General features: G+C 47.8%; 2 protein-coding genes across 3 annotated transcripts in view; one reads left to right on the forward strand and one right to left on the reverse strand.

Moving 5' to 3' along the window:
- Nucleotides 1-1093: 1093 nt before the first annotated feature.
- On the reverse strand, nucleotides 1094-17320 carry LOC139047331 (kelch-like protein 10). The gene is made up of 8 exons (XM_070521149.1): nucleotides 17188-17320; nucleotides 10838-11057; nucleotides 8484-8686; nucleotides 7649-7727; nucleotides 5937-6136; nucleotides 4140-4308; nucleotides 1819-1973; nucleotides 1094-1345 (listed from the first exon to the last, which is right to left on the reverse strand). Exons 2-8 carry the CDS (start codon nucleotides 11012-11014, stop codon nucleotides 1195-1197), a joined length of 1134 nt encoding a protein of 377 aa, XP_070377250.1. The 5' UTR covers nucleotides 11015-11057; nucleotides 17188-17320; the 3' UTR covers nucleotides 1094-1194.
- A 5479-nt stretch (nucleotides 17321-22799) lies between these two features.
- LOC139046681 (kelch-like protein 10) overlaps nucleotides 22800-23434 on the forward strand; it is a 35862-nt gene continuing 35227 nt past the window's right edge. For both annotated transcript variants that reach the window (XM_070521701.1, XM_070521702.1), the window contains exon 1: nucleotides 22800-23282. In XM_070521701.1, coding sequence (XP_070377802.1) covers nucleotides 23017-23282 — 266 coding nt within the window. In that variant the 5' untranslated portion in view covers nucleotides 22800-23016. The remainder of the gene's footprint in view (nucleotides 23283-23434) is intronic.

The raw sequence follows: 23434 nt of genomic DNA on the forward strand, positions 1-23434 counted from the left end.
GTACTAAGAGCTGCAGAGTTTGTGACCTTAAAATCTTGCTACCGCTTTGAATACGTCACCCTTCGGACGAAATATTCTTGCCACTGTCAGCGTCTCGAAAGGGCAAGCAGTCGCAGAGGGAGCCGTCAATATTGTTTTGTAGTAGCATATATAGCAGGCATACGTTGCCAATTTTATTCTGGTTCCGTAGACATGCGTCCATTTTCATTCTCGTTATTTTGCATTGTGTGCTTAGAATTCGCGCTTAGTGCTCGCATCGTGACACGCACAGCGGCGCCAGCTACGTTGGTGATATATGTTAATATATATATATATATATATATATATATATATATATATATATATATATATATATATATATATATATATATATATATATATATATATATATATATATATATATATATATATATATTTATATATATATATGTTATATATATATTAATATGGCAGTATACTGTTTTGCTCTTAGCCTATCGGTAACGCGCTCTGTGGTTATCCCTGGTCTAACGGCTTCGTGTAGGCCATATATATGCTGCTTGCAGATTATGTCGCGCCCAAAGACGCCGGTGAGCACAAGAAACACAGTTCACTGACCGCCAATGCTAATAGACGGGATGTGGTAAACATAACATAATGCATCGGCTTGCATAACAACGGCTTATATAACATCGGCTTGTTTACCAGAGCCACTGACCGGTTCTGCTGTGCAAGAAATTTCGCAAAGAAATGGCAAGCAGTACCGAAATATCCAAACAACAACAAAGAAAAGCGCTAATAAAGCGCATATCTCGTTTATTAAAGACAAGCTTTCTTTGCCTTCCTTCCCCCGATTTTGGCGCCCCCCCCCCCCTCGGCCGGTTTAATTATCGCCGAGCGATAAGTGTACCTGCATCGACGACAGCGTAATTACTAACTAGACCGATCCCGGATCCAAGTTACGGTGTGTTTGAAAGCTTGCATTGTGCGGGGACACAAGGCGGCAGGAATGATGTCACCGGTCAGCACGTTGACACCTTATTTACGATTCTAGCCCGACGTCTGCTATCTTGATTAGGTCTGGCAAGGTGTGTGGAAAAACGCACTTGCAGAATTTCGCATATCCCCATTTTTTTATTCGTTGTCTAATGCGAGAGTAATAAAAGAGTGATGCAGGACCCATGTGTTTTTTTTTGCTTTTTTTCTTGGCGTCAATTATTTTACGCCATTCAACACCGCGGTCGCTTGTGGCGCATCACGGTTCACGGTTTCAGGAAAGGCGACGGCAGGCTTGCAGTTTGCGAGGGCCGATCGTGCTGCTCCGCGCCGCACGACTGATATGTGGCGGAGGCCTAAGCCCAGGATGCTACATGGAGAGAAATGAGAGAGGGAAAGAAAAGCAGTTTAGAGAGAAAATGGGTGCTATAGACGAAACAACGAGAGCGAAAAAAGAAAGAAAAAGGCTCAGAAACCATCGACGATAACTTTCAATGCAAGCGAACAGCCGAACGCAATAGAAATCTATTGGCTTTATTAATGGAATGAAACGCTTGAATGCGTACATTTGTTGCAGTGAGTATATTCGGTAGTGTAGTCACAGGCGTTAGTCAGCACATCTGCAGAAGGTGGCTATAGCGTAAGCCTATACATCATATTCATCGGTCTAGCCTATTCATCGGTCTAGTCGATTAAGAACTCGTCGAGAACCGTTGGCGTCTACGGGCCTAGGTCGTAAAGCGAGCCTCTATAGAGGCTCGTCATGCAATAGTCGCAAGCTGACAACTAGATTCACTCTCCACAAAGCGATTCGGAAGCCAGCGAATCCGAAAACGACCTCACATGTAGATACGTCCTGCAGCTACAGCGGCGCTGGCGTCACTGCGGACGTCGTTCATGCTGGCCACCATGGACCACTGGTTTGTCTCCACGTCGTACCGCTCCACCGCGTTCGTGCGCGTGTGGCCGTCGAAGCCTCCCACGGTGTAGATATGGCCCTGCCAGGAAGACAGGACGACACGTTAAGCGACTGCCAACTGGTTGCAAAACCTCACTCGAACACATTCGGTTACAAATCATCGAAAAAAAAACAGCAATACTAGCAACCACAGAGATAAATTAACAGCAACGTAGCAGACGACAGGCTTCGCTAGCGGTGTGCCGCGCAACTACACAAGAAGCCGGATATAACGCAGGGCTACGCTATACGTGAGTGAAGTAGCGAGAAGCCACAGTGATTCTGGTGGACAAGTTTGCGTTCTACGTCACTTCTCGCAAGCTCTAATCGGGCGGCTGGGTAGGAGGGGCTGTTTACGGCTTCGGTATGAAGTTTCTCACATAAAATCTGTCACTACAAATATCACTGCAAACATATGCCAGCGACAGCGCCAACTACCACAATACTTGGCGGCAATTAGTATTGGGGTATTCGGGCCCATCATCAGCTAATTATCACAGCAATGAATTCTGCGGGTACAATAACCATAAATATCCAATTTTCTTGAAGACAACGTTATGATAGGTGGACCTGTCTTTGTCAGGGCAACGACAGCTTTTCCTAGCAGCGTTAGTGTACGAGTTGCTCACCCTTTCCCCACCCTCGACGGAGGAGGAGGACAAGGGGCCCGTGCGTAGAGTAGGGTAAGAGAAGTGTTCAAGCAAGGAAACAGAAGTGGCTGGGGCTGTTTAGCGGGGATTCAGGTGAGTAGGTAAGGATTCTTCCAAGGAATGGGGATGACATGAAAAGCACTATAACATTCGCGCTCACATCGCGAGAAACCTGTGTAGCTATGTTTCCATAGTGGCAGCTTGTTCCGCATATCTGCACCAATGAATTCAATAACTCCCATTGAATACAGCTATACACTATACAGTTACTGCCCAATCCAGTATCTCGACAAACCATCGTGTGCTGCAAAATGTTCCCTTCTGATCTCGCATCCTATTTAGAGCCAAAATTATTATTGGAACACGCATTTCACGCCGGCAGCGGCATATTACAACCTGTCCACTGTCTCCGTCGTAACAACGTCATGGTCGCTCACTTTACAAGCGCCTGCGTCAGGTGACAGAAGGTGCGCGGCTTGCGTCCTGGCTAGGTGACCATTTGTCTACGGTAAAAAAAAAATAATCGTCTGTGTATTGCGGGGGAGGGGACCGAAGAATATGCAGAGACCATTCGGATTCGTAGCGCTCTTTAAAGAAGAAAAGGTCTTTACTTTCAGGAATGTGGAAGCAGCTTTTTTTTTGTTGTTGTTGTTTACAAAAACCATAAGGTAGTACATAGAGTAAGCACTCATTAACTATTTTAATTGAAATATTGCTTTATCGTGCTTCCCAATGTATTGCATGCAATTTTGATAGCAATATTCGAAGCGTAGCTCTACCGTTCAGCTCGGTGTAACAAACCCGATGACCCTTTCGGTTCTAATACGCTTGCGAATAGTAGCGTATATCTTTTTTCCTTTCGCGAGAGCAATCATGCAACACCACTGTGGTGTTGTGTTTAAACAAAGTGTCGAGAAGTGTCGCTTCTATCTAGTAACAGAAGAAATTAGAAGGTAAAATCTGTACGATAACACAAAAGGCATTATCTTGCTATTTGAGGCTGGAACCGGTTGCCTAAGGACAAAAAAAAAAAACATACCCGAGCCAATATTCGCCACAGGATGAGGTATGTGTATGCTGCAGCAAGAATGCGGAGACCAATCAGCACCTTCCACAGGCGCTTGGAAAAAAAAAGGTGGACGGAAGCATCAACCGGTCAGCAGCGTAGATAAGCAAGAGACTTGGTGGGAAAAGAGCAGGACAGAGCTTGACACGAGCAGGTCCGTTACAGGCACAGGTAAATGTTTTGAGGAACAGACAACAGGTTAAGGAGATGTATGCAAAAATGCTAAAACGAAAAGCATGTATAGCATACCCGATCAACTAACGCTGGGTGACTATTTGTCACAGCCCCGATTCAAAGGGGTTGCCAATAAGTAATCGTCACAATCGTCAACGTTCTTTACGTATACGACAATATACGGATACAGCTATAACTACAGTTCGCGAAAACTCGCACCAACTGCATGACTTTGCAGTTGTGCTTTGCAGTTGTGCTTTGCAGCTAGTGCTTTGCAGTAATAGTAAAGTGGCTGCCTTTCTTCGTTCTTGCTTGCCTGGAGGACGGTGACGCTGACGTAGCAGCGCACGAACGCCATGTTCGCCCTGGCGCGCCGTCTGGCCAGCGGCACGTCCAAGCAGACGACCGAGTGGTAGCACTCGCGGCCGTCGAAGCCGCCCACGAAGTAGATACACTGGTCGACCAATGCGGCGCCGTGGTACGCCCTGCGGGGGACGTCGCCGAACGTCTTTTAATGCGCGATGTACAGTCAACAGCAAAAGTTTACGGGATGCGTTTTACAACAAACAAACAAACAAACAAACAAACAACAATAGCAATAACAACAACAACACTAACAATAACAACAACACTAACACTAACAATAACAACAATAACACTAACAATAACAACACTAACAATAACAATAACAACAATAACACTAATAATAACAACACTAACAATAACAACAATAACAATAATAATCTGTATTTCCATCACAACGATGGTGGGGCCGTGGGCAAAAGCTGCTGAACAGCTTGGCTAGAGCCCACGGTCCCCTCTGAGACAAGGCAATACAGGAGCATGCATGAAACATACAGGAATCTAACGCAAAATTGATTCATTTTAACGCATTACAAGGAAATCGATATTAAAATTGCTCAAGGACATAACATATCACATGGCGCAGTTCGCGAACTGTAGTACGACCTAAATCAATTCCACATTTATTCAGGTTATTAGGAAGTTTAGGCAAAATATACGATAGTGTACCCATAGAATAGTTAGCACGGGGTATGACCGCCTTCCAGTATTCAGACTGACCCATAGTTTCTTCTTCAAATGTGAGTTCCTGCATTTTTAAGGCATGACACTTCGTATTTAATGAATCACTGTGTAGGTGGTGAAGGCTACTACGTGCTGGAGCATTCAATTCGAGACGGTGTGACCACGCTTCGCGAGAATTCAGCTTCTTGGCAGATCCTGCGCCCGGCAAACTTTTGCGGTTGACTGTGCTACCAACCAGCTTTTGCAAAATCTGGCTATACGCTATCTGGCATTACTGCGTTATCAAAGCAATGCCCTTCGCACTCACAACCATTCTCTTGCATTGCCTAGCTATCTGGCGACGAAACTGCCCCAATGGCTGTTATGCGAGTTCGCAACCGTTCTGTAATCTCACTATCCTAACCAAGGTAATACGGGTGCATTAAACGCGTTTGCCATCATAGAATGCAAATGTTGCGTAAAAGCTTTCGTCAAGGCCACGGTTTCTCAACAATACGGAGCCGCATCACTTCTTCCCCACATTTGACATGCGGCCGCTTGCATCTGTTGACTTTTTTATAGCGATCCCGCGGGCGCCGCCATGTTTTATCACGGGGTGGCGCGTCCATTGCTTGCCTCAGCCGTTTCTGTTTCCTCCGTGTTTACAACGGATGTGCATGACGCAAGTGCTCGGAGCTCATTACGTCTTGTATAGGGCGTTTCTACTAGAAGCGGGGCTAGAAATGTACAAACTGTGTATACTTTCCGCTTCTGAATCAGGATCAGTGTCTTTTGCTCTTAGTTCTTTATTTGCGGTAGAAGCGGTAATGGCTTCGAATTCGCGCTTTCGCCTGAGGCATCTGCGGTGCACCGCCGAAAGCGCCATCTCGTTCGTCTGCAGCAAACTGCTCCGCGAAAAGGGTCTACACGTAATGCTTGCGCGTGTGAGCCTCTCAGTTATAGGGGCGATCTCTTTCTGCAGCGTCATTTATGTGGCGCGTTGCTTTTCACTGCAAACTGTGCGAAGCCCTCGATTGAAACAACCTGAAAGCAATGTATGGCTTGTCGTCGAGCGGACACCAATTACCTGGACGCAGCGTGCTGCTTGCTCATGACGCGCCACCTGTCGGCGCAGCAGTTGTACGGGAACAGGTTGTTGTTCGCGCCCGCTGTCCAGCCGCCGAAAAGGAAGAGAATGTCCTTTGGCAAGCGAGGCGGGAGCCACAGCTTCGGGGACAGGTCGACGCCGGCAACTACGCCTACCGCCATGGATTGCCGGGTGAGCGTCTGCACGAATAGAGCACGTTTGTACTCGTGTGTTTGATTAGCAAGACCTGACGTCCCGAGATTTTGGAAGGGAGACAACGTTGGAGAGCTTTAGCCTGTCCCTCTACATATAACGGGCTAGCCGCGGGCGCGCGGACAATTGAAGTAACCTCGTAGGTCACGGCAAGGAATTAAAAAGCCCCAGGAACTGTGCCGCTGTTCTGCCCAACACAAACAAAACAAAAGACGCGTGTGGCTCTGTTGCATGCTGTAATTACAATCTATGTCACGGGACGGCGCCACCAAGGCTGCTACGGGCGTTTACGTAGCAGCCGCAGGGCATGAGGGCCGTGGCGGCGCGAGTACTTGCGAGACTGCGAAGTTCTTAGCGTCTACACAACGCGTTAATATGCAAGGTCTTTAAGTATAGTGTAATGGTAATTTTGACGAAAACGACTTGCTAGCTACGCAAAAATCTACTTGATCAGGCGTTTTATGCACTTTGGCGGACATAATTAGCGCGAGAAAGCAAGAGTCGCCAAACGCAGCCTAATTGTCAGGCTGTTTCTTGTGAAAACGGGGGCTTCACGTTGTGTCGAGATCCCCGCCCTTGAATTATGAAATTAGCCGACCGAGGGTCGAGTTTGACGATGCTATCTCGGAACAGAAGCGCGCTCCAGGCGGACCAAACAAAGTGCAGTCATCGTCAAACATGATTGTCTTAACCTTTCAAATATAAACACATATCATAACTGTTGTAGCAAGAAAGTTATTTCTAAGTGAATAACCTGCCTGGGCAACAGGATTTTGCGTAGCTAGCATCGAGTGTTTATTAAAATTATACAGTTAATCTTAACTTCGAGGACCCTGCAAAAGCACTAATAAAGCGCGGGGCAACATTACAGACGCATCACGCGTGCCCCTGTCACTGACAGCGCTAGCATATACTTTATTAATTACAAATTCGCAAGAAGATCTTCGTAGTTTTCGATAGTATCTACAGGTCCCGACCACCGCGCACGGCACATGCATATGCGCGTGAGCACAGTACGCAGTGGCAGCGGGGCGCCGCTTAGGGTAGCCGAATTGCGTCACTTTTCCTTCAACAGCACTGCTTCACATGACGTCACGGAGAACAAATTGAGACCACTTTCACACCTCCCAGCGCGGACCTGGCGGTGCAATGGGAAAACAAGCGCATCAAATCAAGGCGAAGCACGTCACAGTGCATGTAGTGTAGTCCAATGTGGCCACCGAGATGACAAGAGTGCAAACTACGTATACTATAGTACAAGTGTCAAGTACACGCGTCAGTATACACGCGCCCTCCCGTGTGATTGGAACCATCCTGTTCAGATCGCATTAGACCTAATTGTGCGTATGAATGCAGTCACGTCGCGATCAGCACGCCATCAACTGCATGCCCGATGTACAGCTATGTGCTATCCGTAATGAAGCAAGCGCCTTTTGTGCAGAGAGAGAGAGAGAGAGAGAGAGAGAGAGAGAGAGAGGGAGGAAAGGTGAGCAGCTAACCTGGTGGATCACGTCCATCACCTTCGGGCTGTCTCCGTCGCCCCGTACTTGTGGGTGAGTGGCGACTTTTTCGAAGTCTCTGCAACAAGACGCAAATGCTGTTGCATAGAAAGCGGAGGGGTGCGAAGCGACACGAAGTGCGTACCAGGCGACCCGGCCTCGATCGAGAAATCGCCACACTCCCCTTGCGTGGTAATCCAACACGTGACGCGCTATTGGAAGCACCCTTTTTCTGGCGTAATTACCACGGCTCGGCGCTTGTAAACGCGGGACAGTACGCGGACCTGGCGATGCCATGGGAAACAAGTGCATCAAATCAAGGCGAAGCACTATAGTATAGTCCAATGTGGCCACCGACTGACTCGGTGGCCACTAATCTGCACAGAGATTGATCCGTCGCGCCGAGCGATCGCAGAGGCAAACCGTGTACACCAAGCCCCGTCCCATATTATCGACAGTGAAATGGCGTCAAAGGTGAGCCATTTCAACAGGTTATAAAGTGTAGCGTCCTTCGTTTTTTCGGGGGTTTTATTTGCAATGTCTACTTCCCCAGACAAGCACGAAGCGCAACCACCTTCGCGGTTTCATAATTGATGCCAAAGGTTCAACAAAGCCTGTATTCTTAATTTAATTTAGCTCCGCCACATCCCGAGAATTCAGTTCAAGTTCTGTGCACCAAAACCGCACTGGGGTTACGCCTCCGCCGCGAAGTCAAGAAATCAAGTAACATTTGAAGCGCTGCGATTCGATGCACGAGTGGACAAGAGGCGTTCTTGCCACGTCCGCGTGTATGGCTATAGACATGCGGCTTATGACGTCAAGAGGGTGCGCTCACGTGACGGCAGAACGCGCGAAGCGCACAAGTGGCAGGAACTTGGCGAGGCAGGCCTTCCTCTCGTCCACGTCGGCGGAGATCCACTTGAGGACGGCGCCGAACGTGTCCTCCACCTCGTCGGGCACGCGGAAACGGTCGTCCTCCAGGATGGTACGCAGCTCCTCTGGCGTCAGATCCTGGAACTGGGCGCTGTTCTTCCACACCTGCGTCACGTGTACAGACACCCCCTCCGCTGTTTGCAAACAAAGGCGTCGGAGAACTTCCGCTTCATTTATATCACCAAGAACGGCAACATAGCCAAAGCAGCATGTCGAAACCTTGTTTTGTGTGAATGTAACTATACACTCAAGTTTTTTCAAGTTTTGGGAATGATTGAGTGAGTGAGTGAGTGAGTGAGTGAGTGAGTGAGTGAGTGAGTGAGTGAGTGAGTGAGTGAGTGAGTGAGTGAGTGAGTGAGTGAGTGAGTGAGTGAGTGAGTGAGTGAGTGAGTGAGTGAGTGAGTGAATGATTGAATGAATGAATGAAATGCTCTACACTGCGCGTTTTTCATTTTTGGCGTGAAGAACTACTCTTGCGAGCGTTCCGAAACTACAGTATTTCGAACGTAAAATTTTCCCAAGGTCGATATTTCCACCTTCTCAACCTATACCTTTTGCCCTGTTAGAAAGTGCAGTTGGCTTTAAAGACGAGCTGCAACTTCCTGGACAGTGCATTTCGTAGTCAAATTCGAGAATAATTCTATATTGCGCGGGAACTTCGGGCACGTAAGGCCATTTGCTCCAGTTGCACTAGGTATCGCTATCACAAAATCACACTATCACACTAGGTATCGCTATCAGATCATATGATCGATATATCGATGAACGACCATCTGGGTTTCTTTACCGAGCAAGTGAATTTAAGCACGCCTCGTTCTCATCGAAGTGAGGTCGCCGCAACCACGAACCAAGCCCTCGACTTCGTGTTTGGATTCAGGAGGTTGTAGCATCGACGCTACAGTCTTTTCCAGTCGGACCAGAAGCACCAGAGACGTCTGCTCGTGTTCATACTCGCAGGACGACAATACACGCTCATTCTTCACGACACAGCGGGTTGCACCACGCATCGGAATCCCAGGACTTACCCGAAATCGACTTACCGTAATAACAGGCATCCGACGCCAATTCGAATTCTTCTTCTTCTTCTTCTTCTTCTTGCTGGGCCGCTTAAGCTGGTCTAAGGCACAATGGCTGGAAAGAAACCGATGACGCCACGCGACGCAATGGTGTGTACGATTATTCATTATTGCATATTTTTAATATCTTGTCTTCGATTGAAAAAAAAATATTTAAATCGTTGTTTTTATCCTACCGTCCGTTTCATAGCCTATTACCCGTAGTGGGTGGAGCCATATCGCCTGGGATCAACCAACCAACCCTTTCGCGGAAGCTTGAACGGCTTGAATACTTGTCTTAACAGAAAAGCACTCAGGCATATCTTTGTGCTAATTTGTACTAGTGACCTGTGTAAGCGACTTAGGAACTGTGTGGCTAACTATGCAGCTGTGTAAATGTCCGAGCCACTACGTGAGTGACTCATAACCTCAATGAGTGACTATTGACTGTTTGAGCAGCTCGGTGACTGTGACTGAGCGACTAAGTGACTGTGTGAGTGACTGTGAGTGTGATAAACTGTGAGTGTGATAGACTGTGCGAATGACATACTATGTGAGTGACAGACTGTGTGAGTGACTGAGCGAAGTGACTGTGTGAGCGTCAATTGACTGTGTGAGTGACTGACTGTGTGAGTGACAGACTGTGTGAGGGACTGTGTGGGTAACTGTTTGAGTCAGTTGTTAACCCCGCAGCAAACAGCCGGGCTGTGGAAGACGCTCAACGTGAGTGACAGACTTTGTGAGTGGCAGACTGTGATAGTGACAGACTGTGAGACTGACAGACTGTGAGACTGACAGACTGTGAGAATGACAGACTATCTGAGTGAAAGACTGTGTGAGTGACTGAGCGACTAAGTGACTATGTGAGCGTCAAAGTGACTGCGTGAGTGACTGACTGTGTGAGTGACAGACTGTGTGAGTGACTGACTACGTGAATGACTGTTTGAGTAAGTTATTAACCCGGCAGCAAAACAGCCGGGCCGTGGAAGACGCTCGACGCCACCGCAGCAATGCCGCCATCGAGCGGTCAGATTCGAAACAGCGACCTCTCAACGTCCTGGCCGATGAGCATAGACAGGGTAGAGCTCACATATATGCTTGCTAACGGCAACGTTCCTCTGCGCACGAAGTTTGAAGGAACCCGTTCACCAGCACTGCAGCCCCGACTTCGTCCACCAGTACCGACTGACACACGACTGACCTTTAGCTTCTCGGCGAGTCTGAGTACCTTGGCCACGTTGTGCTGGCTGATGCGCTCGTGCAGCGGAGTGTGGTAGGCGAAGCCGACGAGCAGTTCGGTCATGTCGCTGTCCAGGTCTGTCATCACCACGCGGATGGGCGGGGTCCGCTCGTTCATCCGCCTCTGCTCGGGGCTCATGCCTTGCCTGGCGAGAGTGAAGAGGTCGTAACAACCGGAGAACCTGCATTGCGAGCGAACCGACAGCTATTACATAGTTCGTTAGCATAGGGTGCATAGGCTGAACAAAGGTAATCCTGGCAGCGCTTTCTTTTTACGAAAGTACGTTTTCGGTTCTTGCTCCAGCGCCTCCAAGCTAGAGGGCGTACGGTCGAGTCAATCAACCTACTCATGATAGAGGTTTAGCTTGTCCAGTATTCCGGTAAACACAGGCGGACTGTACGCTTTATTGGATGGGCGAGAGGCGTAAACGCGTGTGGTTTGATAGGTGGTGTCACCTCATGGCGCAGTGTTGTCCTGTGACACGGTGTCATGACACGATCCTAGGCTGCACATGTTCGTGCAGGTCATGAACAGCATGCGCGTGTCCTACGACACAGTTGACACGCGCATGCTGTTCATGACCTGAAAGTAGGAACAGCGCTAATTGAAAGGCGGGTTCTTCTGTCACCATCGGCTGCAATTAAGTAGGATGATCAGACTGCTCCCTCTTCCGAAGCTAGGGGTGTAGCTGCTAGCATGAAAAAAAAAAACAAGTTTTTGACCCGACTTTTTCTTTACTTGTATAAACTCGAAAAAGTCGGGTCGATTCGCCCTGTTCGGCTGAAATTCGGGCATCGGGTTCACGCGAACATATCGTATTGAGCCGAGTTTGCGTCAACCCGCACGAATCCCTCGGTAAAAGAACACGTAAACGCGTTCGAGTCTGAATGGCGGACAGTGAGAAACGAGTGCGAGGCGGGTCTCCCAAGTTAATGTCTCATGCGTCGCGCTGCTCGAACGCGACACGAGATGGCAGATAAACTCGACAAAGTCGTGGCGAATCGGCTTTCTGTCGGGTCGAAATCTATGGTCGCCGGATTCATAGAAAGGGAATCGAGCCTGGCGAAGCGAGCATCGTCGGTGCAGGCCGTAAAATCAGTCCGACTGCGAGGGTCGGTTGATTTGCTAGCCCCACTTGGCGCAATGCATGCAAACGTAATCGGACCGTGAACTAGACACGTTCGCGTTGTGAACTCGACGAGAGCGGGCAGAGTTCTCGTAAACGAAGCTACAGTCTGCTGGCGGACTCGATATAGAATCAGCTTCGTCACTTCGCGTATAAACGGGACACCTTGCGAATCGGGATGACCTAGATGTGCCTGCTGGTTGCCGCGTAGGGACTCATGAACCGAAGTCCACACGATTTGTATCCATGGTCAGAGCTGCGGTGCGCTCCGCTGAGAATGCGATGTGCGGCCCTGAAAATTTTGGCCCGGGAAAAACTTCTGCATGCCGTCTGAGAGTCCGCTATAACTATGACGCACTCCCATTGCTCTCTCGTCGTGGTGGCTACCGCCATCGCTAGTTCCTGTGCCCCTGCAGTGCTCTATCCGGAAAACCCACGACGCATTTATTTCGGTTCCGTGATTGTCCATCATGTTGGCGAAGAATGTGACGATTCTTGAGGTTCTGGCCGCGTCCGCGTACAAGGCATTGGGATGATTCTCACACTTTCTAGCGAGCATTTGCGATCGCGCTCGGCGCTGTCGGATGTGGAAGGCCGGTTCATGTTCCTGGACATCGGTGAGACGTGCATAATTTCCTGCGTTCGTGTGTTTTTTTTTATTGGTGCGCTGTCTTCCGTACGAAATATCCAAGAAGTTTCAAGACGTAGCGCCCGCTATCGTGCGTTGTAGCGTATCTTTCTTGCCAGGTGAGCCTCTATGATTTCCTGTGCCTTATTCTGCACCTCTGTCTCCTCAAGGCGAAAAGTAGCCGTTCCGGGTCACCCGGGACCTCGTTGGTTCAAAATGAAGAGTTAAATATGCCAAATGTTTGGACTGTCAAGGATGGGGAATCTGCAAAGTGATTTTGGCAGGCGCCCTTCCTGGTATAGAACACTGATTGCTATAAACCTTAGGAGTCCCAGGCAAAGGCGCAGGGCTTCACATTCAAAAAGGACCAAAGCCTTTACTGGCAGGGTTTCCTGAAAATACAACACACCCGAATTTCAGTGTAGTGCTAATATACATGCTATAAATCATTAACGGAGTGTCGCTCCGTAACTGACACAGTCGGTTGCTGAGTACGGGAATCAATTCTACAAGACAGTCATAAGGCTGTTTCACATGGCACGATTTTCAGTCAGCGACACAGCGATTTCCGTCCCTCCTTCCCCAACTTACACGTGCTCAATAAGATGTTTCCGACACAATACAGGGCCACCTGCCCTTGGTGCGGTGCCAAACCTACACTCTACCACATCACCTGGGAGTGCGAACGCAACAAAGCATTCCACAAACACGAACACCCGAGTGCGGAGCAATGGGAGAGTCGGCTCACCAGCAGTGAGCTCACGGCCCAAAGGGCCCTAGTGCAGCACGCGAGCGATGCAGCGCGACTCAGTGGAGCCTTGGAATAGGGGCCCACCCTTGCTGAAGAGAAGTCTCAAGTCGCCAGCGCCAAGATGAAGACGACGGAGACCTCGTAACCGCGAAACTCTCGAAAGACTCAAAAGTTTTCCCTCCCTCCCTCCCCTCCCTCAGCGACCGCCGCGACGCTGTGGGCTCTCCGCGACTGGATAGCGACAAGTTTTGTCGCGCCGTCGCTCAGTCGCAGCGATCGGCACGATGTGGGAGGGGCCATGCGTGACGAAACAAAGCGCCATCGAAATAGGCGCTTTCCTGTTTTGCTGCGCGTTGGTAGCTCTGTGGAGCAATCCAAACGCAAGCCTCACGCGAGCGCAAGCCTCGATCCTGCGTTGAATCCAAACTAAATCGTTCTCCAGCCACATTGGCTAGCCATAATTACCAACGGGCAATGGAACCCAATATGTCAAAACTGCACAAATCAAACATTGGCTACCCAAAATCACATTCTTTGGGCGTGCGAGGGCTTACCCCCTCCCAGGTCGCTCCTGCCAGCTCCCTCACAACAGACGTGGGAGGAGCTGCTCAGAACGCCGGATGAAAAAGTACAAAAAGCCCTCGTTGCCTGGGCCGAAAGGGTCTCTCCTCGTGAGGGGCCATTCTAGGACTCGGGCCTGCCAGATCATAACTGAGCAGAGTATCAATAAAGTTGTCACCACCACCTGTGGAGCAATGCCGCGCGCCAGTTTTAGTTATGTTTTAATAGGACATACCCACCAGCGCCTGCGGCTTAGGAGCTTCATAAACTTATTTTGTTCTTCCGCTTACACAATTCGTTTAAAAGGAGAAGCTGCACGCTTATCCAGGTCCGGAGAACAACACCGCTTCATCATAAGGCGCGCGCACCCACTTCATCGCCATCGTCGTCAATCTCTTCATCGCTTCGAATTGTGCTAGCTGCTTGTATGCACACTCAACAGTACCTTGTTCTTCCGCAAAAGCAAATACTCATGCAGGAAAAAAGTTGTGGCTTCACATAATGACAACGAAACTAGAGTGTACTAAACAGAACCCCCCCCACCGACGCCGCACAAGCCGTACATAAATGTTCGATTTCCTGCTTCAAATAAATCAGTTGTAAGTCCAGCGCAGTGTTTGTCTCCTCCTCATTCTGGTCCCGTCGTTTATGCGCTGTTTGAATTTTTATAGTTACCATGCAACACCAACTCGCCCAATCCGCTGCCCTTCTGCGTACACTCATACTTGCGGTGTTGTGCAGCACCTCACTCACCGCATGTGCAAGCTGTCGTAAAGTCTCAACGCTTTTAAACGTTAAAAGATGGTGTACTTATTCCATTACCGAATAATAATAGGAAAATTCGAATATTTGACTAGTTTCCATGTTGTTTTTATTTAACTATGCAGGCGTGGATACTTGGTGAGCAGGGGGGCAACCTAAGCTTTGCGCATCGCTGCGACGGAAATCGCGCTGTCGCAAACGCATGTGAACGCTGTCATCGAAAGCCGCTCTGCGACGTGCGCGGCAGAACTTTTTTCGCCCCAGTCACGCCATGTGAAAGAGCCTGTAGCCTTGGGCGCGATAAGCTTAATGTAATGAACTCCAATTGAGCTTCCCATCGTATACGTGACAGCCATATATTTAAGGGATTCAACTTGGGGAATAGGTAATTGGTTAGTAGAAATACAAGAATTGCCCTCTTCACTGATATTTTGTCGTCGTCGTCGTCGTCGTCGTCGTCCTCCTCCTCCTCCTCCTCCTCATCATCATCATAATCATCATCATCATCATCATCCGCAGCAGCAGCAGCAGCAGCAGCATCGTCGTCGTCGTCGTCATCGTCATCATCATCATTTCATTTCCACTGTAGCACGAAGGCCCTTCCCTGCGATCTCCAGTTTTCCGCTAACTGATTCCAACTTTGCGCCTGCAAATGTCCTAATTTCGTCATCCCACACAGTATTCTGCCGTCTTCGACTGCGCTTCCCTTCACTGGGCACCCAATCTGCAACTTTAATGGTCCACCGGTTATCTATATACGCTACGCATTACGTGACCTGCACGGCTTCATTTCTTGTTTCTCTTAATTTCAAGTAAATATCCTGAAACCATAATTCAGTCACACAGATGTGTCTGCAAAGTGCGATAAAGTGTGTGCGTCTCGCTGGCAGACGCAGAAAAAAAAATGCGTTGTCATCTGCCATATACATAAACTTCTACGGAATTGTAATCCAATCCACTTTCTCGAGTCGAGGCCGAGTGTTGAGTGTAGTGGATTATCGCTCCTGAATACGGGGATTAGTAATGGCTCTTACGCAGGCTGCAATGCAGGCAAGAAAACTTCCTTGGTTGCAACAACACGATGCCAGCAGGATTGCCAGGTCAAAAATGTGAAAAGTAGCCAAAAAATCTCGGAAAGTAGCCAGAAAAGTAGCCAACTTTGGCCACATAGAGAAATGTAGCCAAAAAAGTAGCCACGCTATGGAAAAACGTTGCATTTTCGTTTATTATGCAACTCTGAAGACATTATCACAGCCAACACTAAAAGTTGCTTTTAGTAAATGTAGGAACATACAAAAAATATTATGAAACGTGTATAAATGACTACAGCTAAGAGCGCTTTCATCAGCATGTAACATGACTAGAATATTATCACCAATCAGAATCACAGTGTAAATGAGTTAATCTTGGCGCACATTTCTCGAAGAAGGTCAAAGCTCGAGGCATCCTCGAGCGATTGCTTTCGCGATTATTTGCGTGCGATTTTGCATCTTGGCATCGGACGCGTCGCAGGCCGTTTGTTACGCTCTGCAAAGTGAGATGCCGAGTCTCGCGAAATCTCGCAAAAGTGATCGTATTCCAGAATACAGCTGTATATTTTCAAGCTGGGAACACATAAATGGACCGACTACGCCGAGAGCGCGCCGGCCAGACCGACCGCTGACATGCTGGTAGCATGTTTACGTTTATCCCGTGACCAGCTGTCTAAGTGTTCGATTTTTCAAACTTCGGGCAGCTTCGGGTTGTCTTAGGATCCCACCTCACGTTGCCTTCCCATCAGGACCGGCACTAGCTGGCTGCCGTCCGGCTGCCAGCGGGCTGCCAGAACTCCGAAAATCGAAGAAGCCCTATGTGTGGAAGGTGGAAGGCCTGACGCAGAACTTCAATGCGAAGATGGAACACGCTGTGACGTCACCAGTGCGAAATCCTTTGCATGAAATGCAAGCGCCAGAGTCAGATTGACAATGATGATGGACCAGCTTGAAAATATTTGAAGTGTCGTTGTTGCGAGTAGGCCTAAATATTTGCTAATGTTGCTGCATAATATGAGCTACACAAGTTTCTATCTAATTTTTACAATAGTCAAGCTATTTCAAAAGTAGCCAAAAAAGTAGCCAAGTAGCCAAGGCATTTTTTTCCCCGCCAACAGCCTCAAAAAGTAGCCAATTTGGCGCAAAGTAGCCAAATCTGGCAACCCTGGATGCCAGCTGTCACTGCCACCGCCGTGTAGTATAAGGCGGTGGCAGTACAGTAGCACCTAGGCGTAACGCGACCTGGGAAACAGAAATTGCTGGTTATACTGACATGAAATAGATAATGGAAATCACCAAGATAAGAGCTGTCTACTCAAACGAGATACACGCGAGGTAATTTTTATATTGAACATTGCGGTGCGAAGCGAACTCGAGGCTCCGGCACAAGTGGCGTTGAATTTACATTTGATATCGACCACGGCGACGCACGAAAACCGTTGTGCAACTTACCTTCACAGCTTCGTTGTAGAAGTACGCAGTTGTCTCCAGCCGAAAGAATCTTCAGCATCTCCGCGAACTTCAGTCACCCAACTGCCACGGTTGCTTCTCTAGAGCGCGCGCTATAGTATGCGCCTTTTTTTAGAGGCTCGGAAGTGACGTCGCTAATCTTAAAGGGCACAATCGGAACTAGGTGTTCAGAAACAGACGTAGCCACAGTGCGCTGGCATCAAGACCACTTTTCTCGATTACCAAGCTACAGTAGAAACGACAGCAGCGACAACGAAGATGAGGAAGTCCGCAACTCAAGTGTCATCATATAATTATAATTATTTTTTTTCCCTCTACGTAGCATGACAATCTACTGAACCGTTTCGATTTTCCCTCGCCTAAATTCATGTAACAAAATTTTAGATTTTTACCTCCTTTTCTGAACACACAAGCAAAGTCTGCCCGACTCTTGGCCAATCCCCGCGATTGGGTAAGCGCCAATCTCATCAAGGACATCATCATCATCATCAAGTGTCATCAAGAGTGCGTCGTCATGGCCAGGCGAAGCCGTGAAGCGCTCGGTCCAATCATAATAACACCAGCGCCGAGCCGAGAACTTCGACGAAGACCCAGACGGCCGCAGCTTGATGACCTGAACTCCCCTTCGGAAATTCGCATGTGGCTGCCAGACATCAAGAAAGAAATCGCATTCTGCGTTCGAAAAGCCAACGACCCGCGCCAGCCAGATGGTCGGGCGGCCAAGTTCGAGCGGAAAGCACAGAAACTGAGGGACTACTACCGACTGTGCTGCTCCAGGCTGCGGGAGATTGATGTCCCCTACTATGAGGAAATACAGTCGTCCCCGTCTGCTACAGAGTCCATCACCGTAACCTATGAAGTGGATGGCGGCTCTAAGTCCCTGGAATCTACTTCAGAAACTTCTATGCTGCGACGGGCGCTGGCGCCACTCGCCGACGTCCTGCCGGATGACCGACTGGACACGTACTCGAGCTACTCCTCCGGTTCATCGTTTGATGACGTTCCGGGTGAATACATTCGCAGGGAGATTGACATTGACGTAGTCACCGAGAGTGACAGCCCACCCAGCAGATATTCTTCACTAAGCGACGACTAAGGACTTGCTGCACATTGGTAGACTACGTGTTAGCTTCCGCAAGCCCAGTCTTTTTCTAGATTTACGATGGATGCGTCTTTGATCACCTCCTGTGCGTTCATAGCGTTCCTTAGTTGAAGCGCTTGTGGCAAAAATGAAGGTCAATGTGCCACTCGATTAAAGAAAAAAATCACTGCGAGGCAATCTACTTTACAGGAAGACAACTTGTCGAAACTTATTGAATGGGCCGTAGAAAAAGCAATGACAAAGGCTATGCAACATATTGTCACAAGTGTTACCGATTGTCTTTCCCAAGTGTTTACTGCGCAGATGACACAGCTATTGCAAACAGCTGCAACACCAATCACCAAATCGATTGCTTGTGCTGTAGAATAGGTAGCCAGTTCAGTTCTAGTGCCGAGTGCCACATCGGACCCAACATTTCTTGGATCCGATCCTTGTTCTTCGCGTCAGTCAGACTCGCAGGTCGACATGGAAACAGGTCATGATACCAGGCCGCTGAAGCGAACTGGGTTTCCAGTAATTGCTTCTTGCCCACATACCAAAAACAAAAAGGGTAATCCAATTTCTCATTCTGGCATCCAAGAAAGTTCATTGCGACGGTAGTCGCTGAAGTAACCATATCAGTTAGATGATCACCATAGCTTCTTTGAAAGTGCTACAGTGAAACTGTCGTTCCTTGTTTTCTGCTTCAACAGACTTATACAGACTTCAACAGACTCATCTTAATCCTGACGTCATAATCTTACAAGAAACCTGGCTTACTCCTGAGAAAATCATTTTAAAGATTTTCGATCTTTTCGATTGGATCACCGTTCACTAGAAGGTGGTTTAATGATTTTGTTGTCATCTAAATTCTGTCATAAGGCGAAAATAGCTTTCAAGTTAATGTCTCCGGAATGTGAAATTTTGGCAGTGCACCTTAGCATCCCAGGCTACCGTTCATTTTCTATTATAGATGCTTATTTCCCTACGGGCGTGCACAGTACATACCAATTGTATAGTGCGCTTGCCAGCTGCAAAAATGAAGTCATTCTTACTGGTGACTTCAACTCGCATCCCGTGTCATGGGGTTACAAAACAGATTCATGTGCGACACGTCTGTAGAACTGGACCATAGATAAAAATCTTTCATGCCTCTAATATCAGACGACCTACATTTGTCCGCGGACAATCTCGCTCAGTGTTAGATTCGACGTTTTCTAGCACAAGTGTCGCTGTGACATCTTGGACAACGATTAATTTCTGTACAAACAGTGATCATCTCCCGGTATGCTTTGAAATTGCATGCCCTTTAACGTCAGTTGAACGACAAGGCAAAATATTTGTGAATTGCAAAAACATTTAAAGACTGCTTGCGGTCCACAATTGCGTCACTAACTAATAGTAATGATGAAGAAATTGGCTTGAATATTTGCTCAGCGTTACAGATGTCCCGACAAAAGTCTGAATTTGTAATTCAGACAGCTAAGCGTTCCTCATCTAGTCCCTGGTGGAACAGCGAGTGCACACGAGTTTATAGAAGCAGGAAAGCTTCTTGGAAAAAACGTCTACATAATCAGAGCCCACAAAATTGGAAAGATTATCAATTTATTTCGGCAACCTTCAAACATATTATTAAACATGCAAATGAAGAGTACGATAAAAACCATTTTGATTATCTATCTAAATCCAAAAACAAACGTGCTTTATTTAATTACCTTCGTTTTATAAACAAACTCCCAATGAGCATTAATGTAGACTAAATCGTCTATACCTCACAGGAAATGCAGGAGTCCTTAGAACTACTGGCTAAAGGACTGGAGAGCCGGTACGCAACGCGCCTTCAAACTTCTGTTTTTTCTCCTGCATTCTCGGGCTACAAGGAGATATCCTATTCGGAAGTAGCAAAGGTTATGTTACAGCTGCCAACTACAGCGCCTGGCCCAGACGGCATAACAAATCCAATGTTAAAGATTTTCTTTCAAGAAGCTCCACGTGAGCTTCTGAAGTTGCTAAACTACTCTGTTAGTAATGCATGGATTCCACAAGGATGGAAGATCGCCAAAATTATTCCGTTACTTAAGAAATAAGGGGCAGGGTATACTATCGACTACATCAGACCGATTGTGTTGACATCAAACATAGTGAAACTTATTGAAATAGTGCTTCTCGGACATATAATAGAGTTTATTGATGACAATCGATTGTTGAGTCCCTGTCAAATTGGATTTCGATCTGGCTATTCAATATGGCACGCGCATGTAGACCTTGAAAGTCGCATTAACATCGCCAGACAGAAAAAAACAATACGTGGCTCTAGTTACCTTAGATATATGTAAAGCCTATGACAGCACTGAACATACAATTTTAACGAATCGGTTACAGAGCCATTGAAATTTCCAGGCTATATTGTAGCATGGGTGCATGAATTTTTAAAAGACAGGGAGTTATATTGTTTTCGAAGCGGCTATTCTTCCAGTAAATATAAGCAAACAAGAGGTGTGCCTCAGGGATCGGTACTTTCACCAGTATTATTTAATATTTTAGTGAGCAGAATCCCCGTTCACCCAGGTGTCAGTACATACGTTTATGCTGATGACATTGCCTTTTTTGGTATGGCTAGCGACATCTACTCTCTTTACGAAATACTGCAGTCGTATCTAAGGGAACTGGAAGGCTGGCTGGATAGCTTACACTTAAACCTGAATGCTAATAAGTGTGTTATCCTTGTTTTTCCCGTATCGCTTAACTATCATCTCGAAGAAATCCCACAAATAGAGTCACTAAAATACCTTGGAGTGATTTACAACGGAAATCTTAACTGGCGGCCGCATATTGAATATATTGCGACAAAAGGAGCTCGTTCAATGGGCATTTTGCGCAAGTTGAGCAATCGAAGAACAGGTATGCGAAGAAAATCCCTCTTGATGGTACATAAGATGTATATTCATTCGGCGTTAGAATTTGGATGCGTTTTATTCTCAGGTGTTCCAGCATACAAGCTTCGGCCACTAGTTTTGTTGGAACGAGAGGCGCTTAGGCCTCCCAAAATACGTTTCGAATGCCGTATTATACCTGGAGGCAAGAATACCACCCATATTATGCCGATTTCACCTTCTGACCGTTCAGACTTTCTTAAGGCTATATGAATCCCCATTAAACCGTCTTCAAATTATTTTCCTCTCTGATTCAGAATTATTTTTTCCTATTCATTGGCCCAGGTTTCATAGACCACAGATTATATTTGTGCAAACATTACTTGAACCACTAAATGTGCAAATTCATGAGGTGCTTCATAATAATACGCATTCAAATTACCCAGAGATCAGGTTCGATGACATTTTCCCAAACCCCGCGAAACTACTCCCTTACGGCATCTTAAACGCCATGTTGCCAGACCACCTAAGCACCCTAGAAACAAACATTATCATTGCAACAGACGCCTCGCAGTGCGAGGAAGAAGCTGGCATTGGAATATTTTGTCCTGCACTCGACTGGTCTTTTTCTTTAAAATTGCCTGATTTTGTGCCTATTTTTTCTGGCCGAGTTGTTAGCAGTAATCCTAGCTTTACGTAAATTAGACCCAACGGTTACAACGGCTGCCATTCTGACTGACTCCCTTTCTGTATTCTCTTGCCTTACCGCTACTAATGAGTCACCCATGCTAAAACTCTTCCACTTACTAGTCCCTGCCCATGTGCAATGTGTTCATTTGATTTGGGTGCCTGGCCATAAAGATTTGTTTTTTAATGAAACTGCCGATTCACTGGCAAATGCGTCACTACCTGGCCCTGTTCTTCCTATTCTACCAGTGACGGCACAGAGCACGGCGGCGAGATTTCGGATGCGATCAATAAGATTAGCCTTATCAAACCCACATTTGACAGCTTCTCCAGAGTATAAGCGCCTGGCATTTCCCTGGCATAGCGAATCCTGTGACACAAAGATGCTTGAGGTCTGCCTCACCAAATTACGCTGCCGCATTCCCTCGCTGAATTTCTGTTTACACAGGTCGGGTTTGGTTCCCTCCCCCCTCTGTTCTTTTTGTAATGAGGAAGAGACGATACACCACTTCCTTCTATCTTGTCTCCGCTTTACTGCGGTGGGAACAAGATGGTTGGAAATACCTTTTCGAAGAATTGGCCTGGACTTGACAGAATATGCAATTCTTTCGTTCGGAGCGTCCACACTGGGATTCAGCCACAGGGATGCATGCTTCGCTGTCCGAACATTCCTTACGGAATCTAAACGAATGCCCTGCTGAATTCCTTTCTTTTTGTTTTTACTTTTAAATTAATTATTACTCAATCAATATGACCTTCCTGATTTTATTTAACAGGTAATTCTGCGCTATTCAACGCTATTTCACTAGCTATTATATATATAACTTTGTGCTCCATGGTAATTTCGAATAATCCACTCATTTCTTGGCCAATCCCCCATCGTGGGTAGGAGCCACACGCATCACAGGCTACAACAACAACAACAACAACAACAACAACAACAACAACAACAACAACAACAGCGCGTGCAAATAGCCGGTAGCGGGCTATTTGGACCGTCGAGAGCAGGCATACATGGCCTAGTCGGCTCGGTGGAGCCGGTGTCCCGCGATCTGGGCGCGACGTTGGCGTTACGGTCACGTGACCCTGCCGGTCGAGGCGCTCGCCCGTGGCTGCGGCTCGCTGGCTCCGTCGTCCTGTCCCCGCGAGCGCACCTTCGCCGCAACCAAGATGTGCGCCGCCGTGAAAGCAGCCACGCCCACCGACGCAAACGACGCTGCCGGCAAGACCGGAGACGGCGACGCGATCACGGTGAGGGCTGAGGCTGCGCTGCTCTTCAACGACGACGGCGAGCGGCGCGACCTTGCACCGGGCGCGGCCGCCAGGGCCATGCCGGGACTGCGGGACCAGAGGAAGAACCGCGAGTTTTGCGACGTCGTGTTCTGCGTGGCCGAGGGCGCGGAAATCTGGGCGCATCGCTTCGTAATGTCTGCCACGTGAGTGTGTGCTTCTTTCGCGGTGCTTTTTATGCGAAGCATATTACGAGAGCTCAACCCAGCTCCTCAGGCGCGGCGGTGTCGCCTTCAATAACCTTTGACCCCATGCCATACCACGTGACACCATGACGTCACGACGGAGGAGAAACGGG

This window comes from Dermacentor albipictus, chromosome 7, assembly GCF_038994185.2.
Source record: "Dermacentor albipictus isolate Rhodes 1998 colony chromosome 7, USDA_Dalb.pri_finalv2, whole genome shotgun sequence".
NCBI classification, from domain to species: Eukaryota; Metazoa; Arthropoda; class Arachnida; order Ixodida; family Ixodidae; genus Dermacentor; species Dermacentor albipictus.

Bases quoted from the DNA above. Each gene is read 5' to 3' on its own strand.
- LOC139047331 (XM_070521149.1), bottom strand. From the start codon at position 11,014: ATGAGCCCCGAGCAGAGGCGGATGAACGAGCGGACCCCGCCCATCCGC. The intron at 8,687-10,837 runs GTCAGTCGTGTG...CACGTGACGCAG, and splicing joins GACTCGCCGAGAAGCTAAAG to GTGTGGAAGAACAGCGCCCA. The intron at 7,728-8,483 runs GTGAGCGCACCC...GTCTTGTTGCAG, and splicing joins TTCGCGCGTTCTGCCGTCAC to AGACTTCGAAAAAGTCGCCA.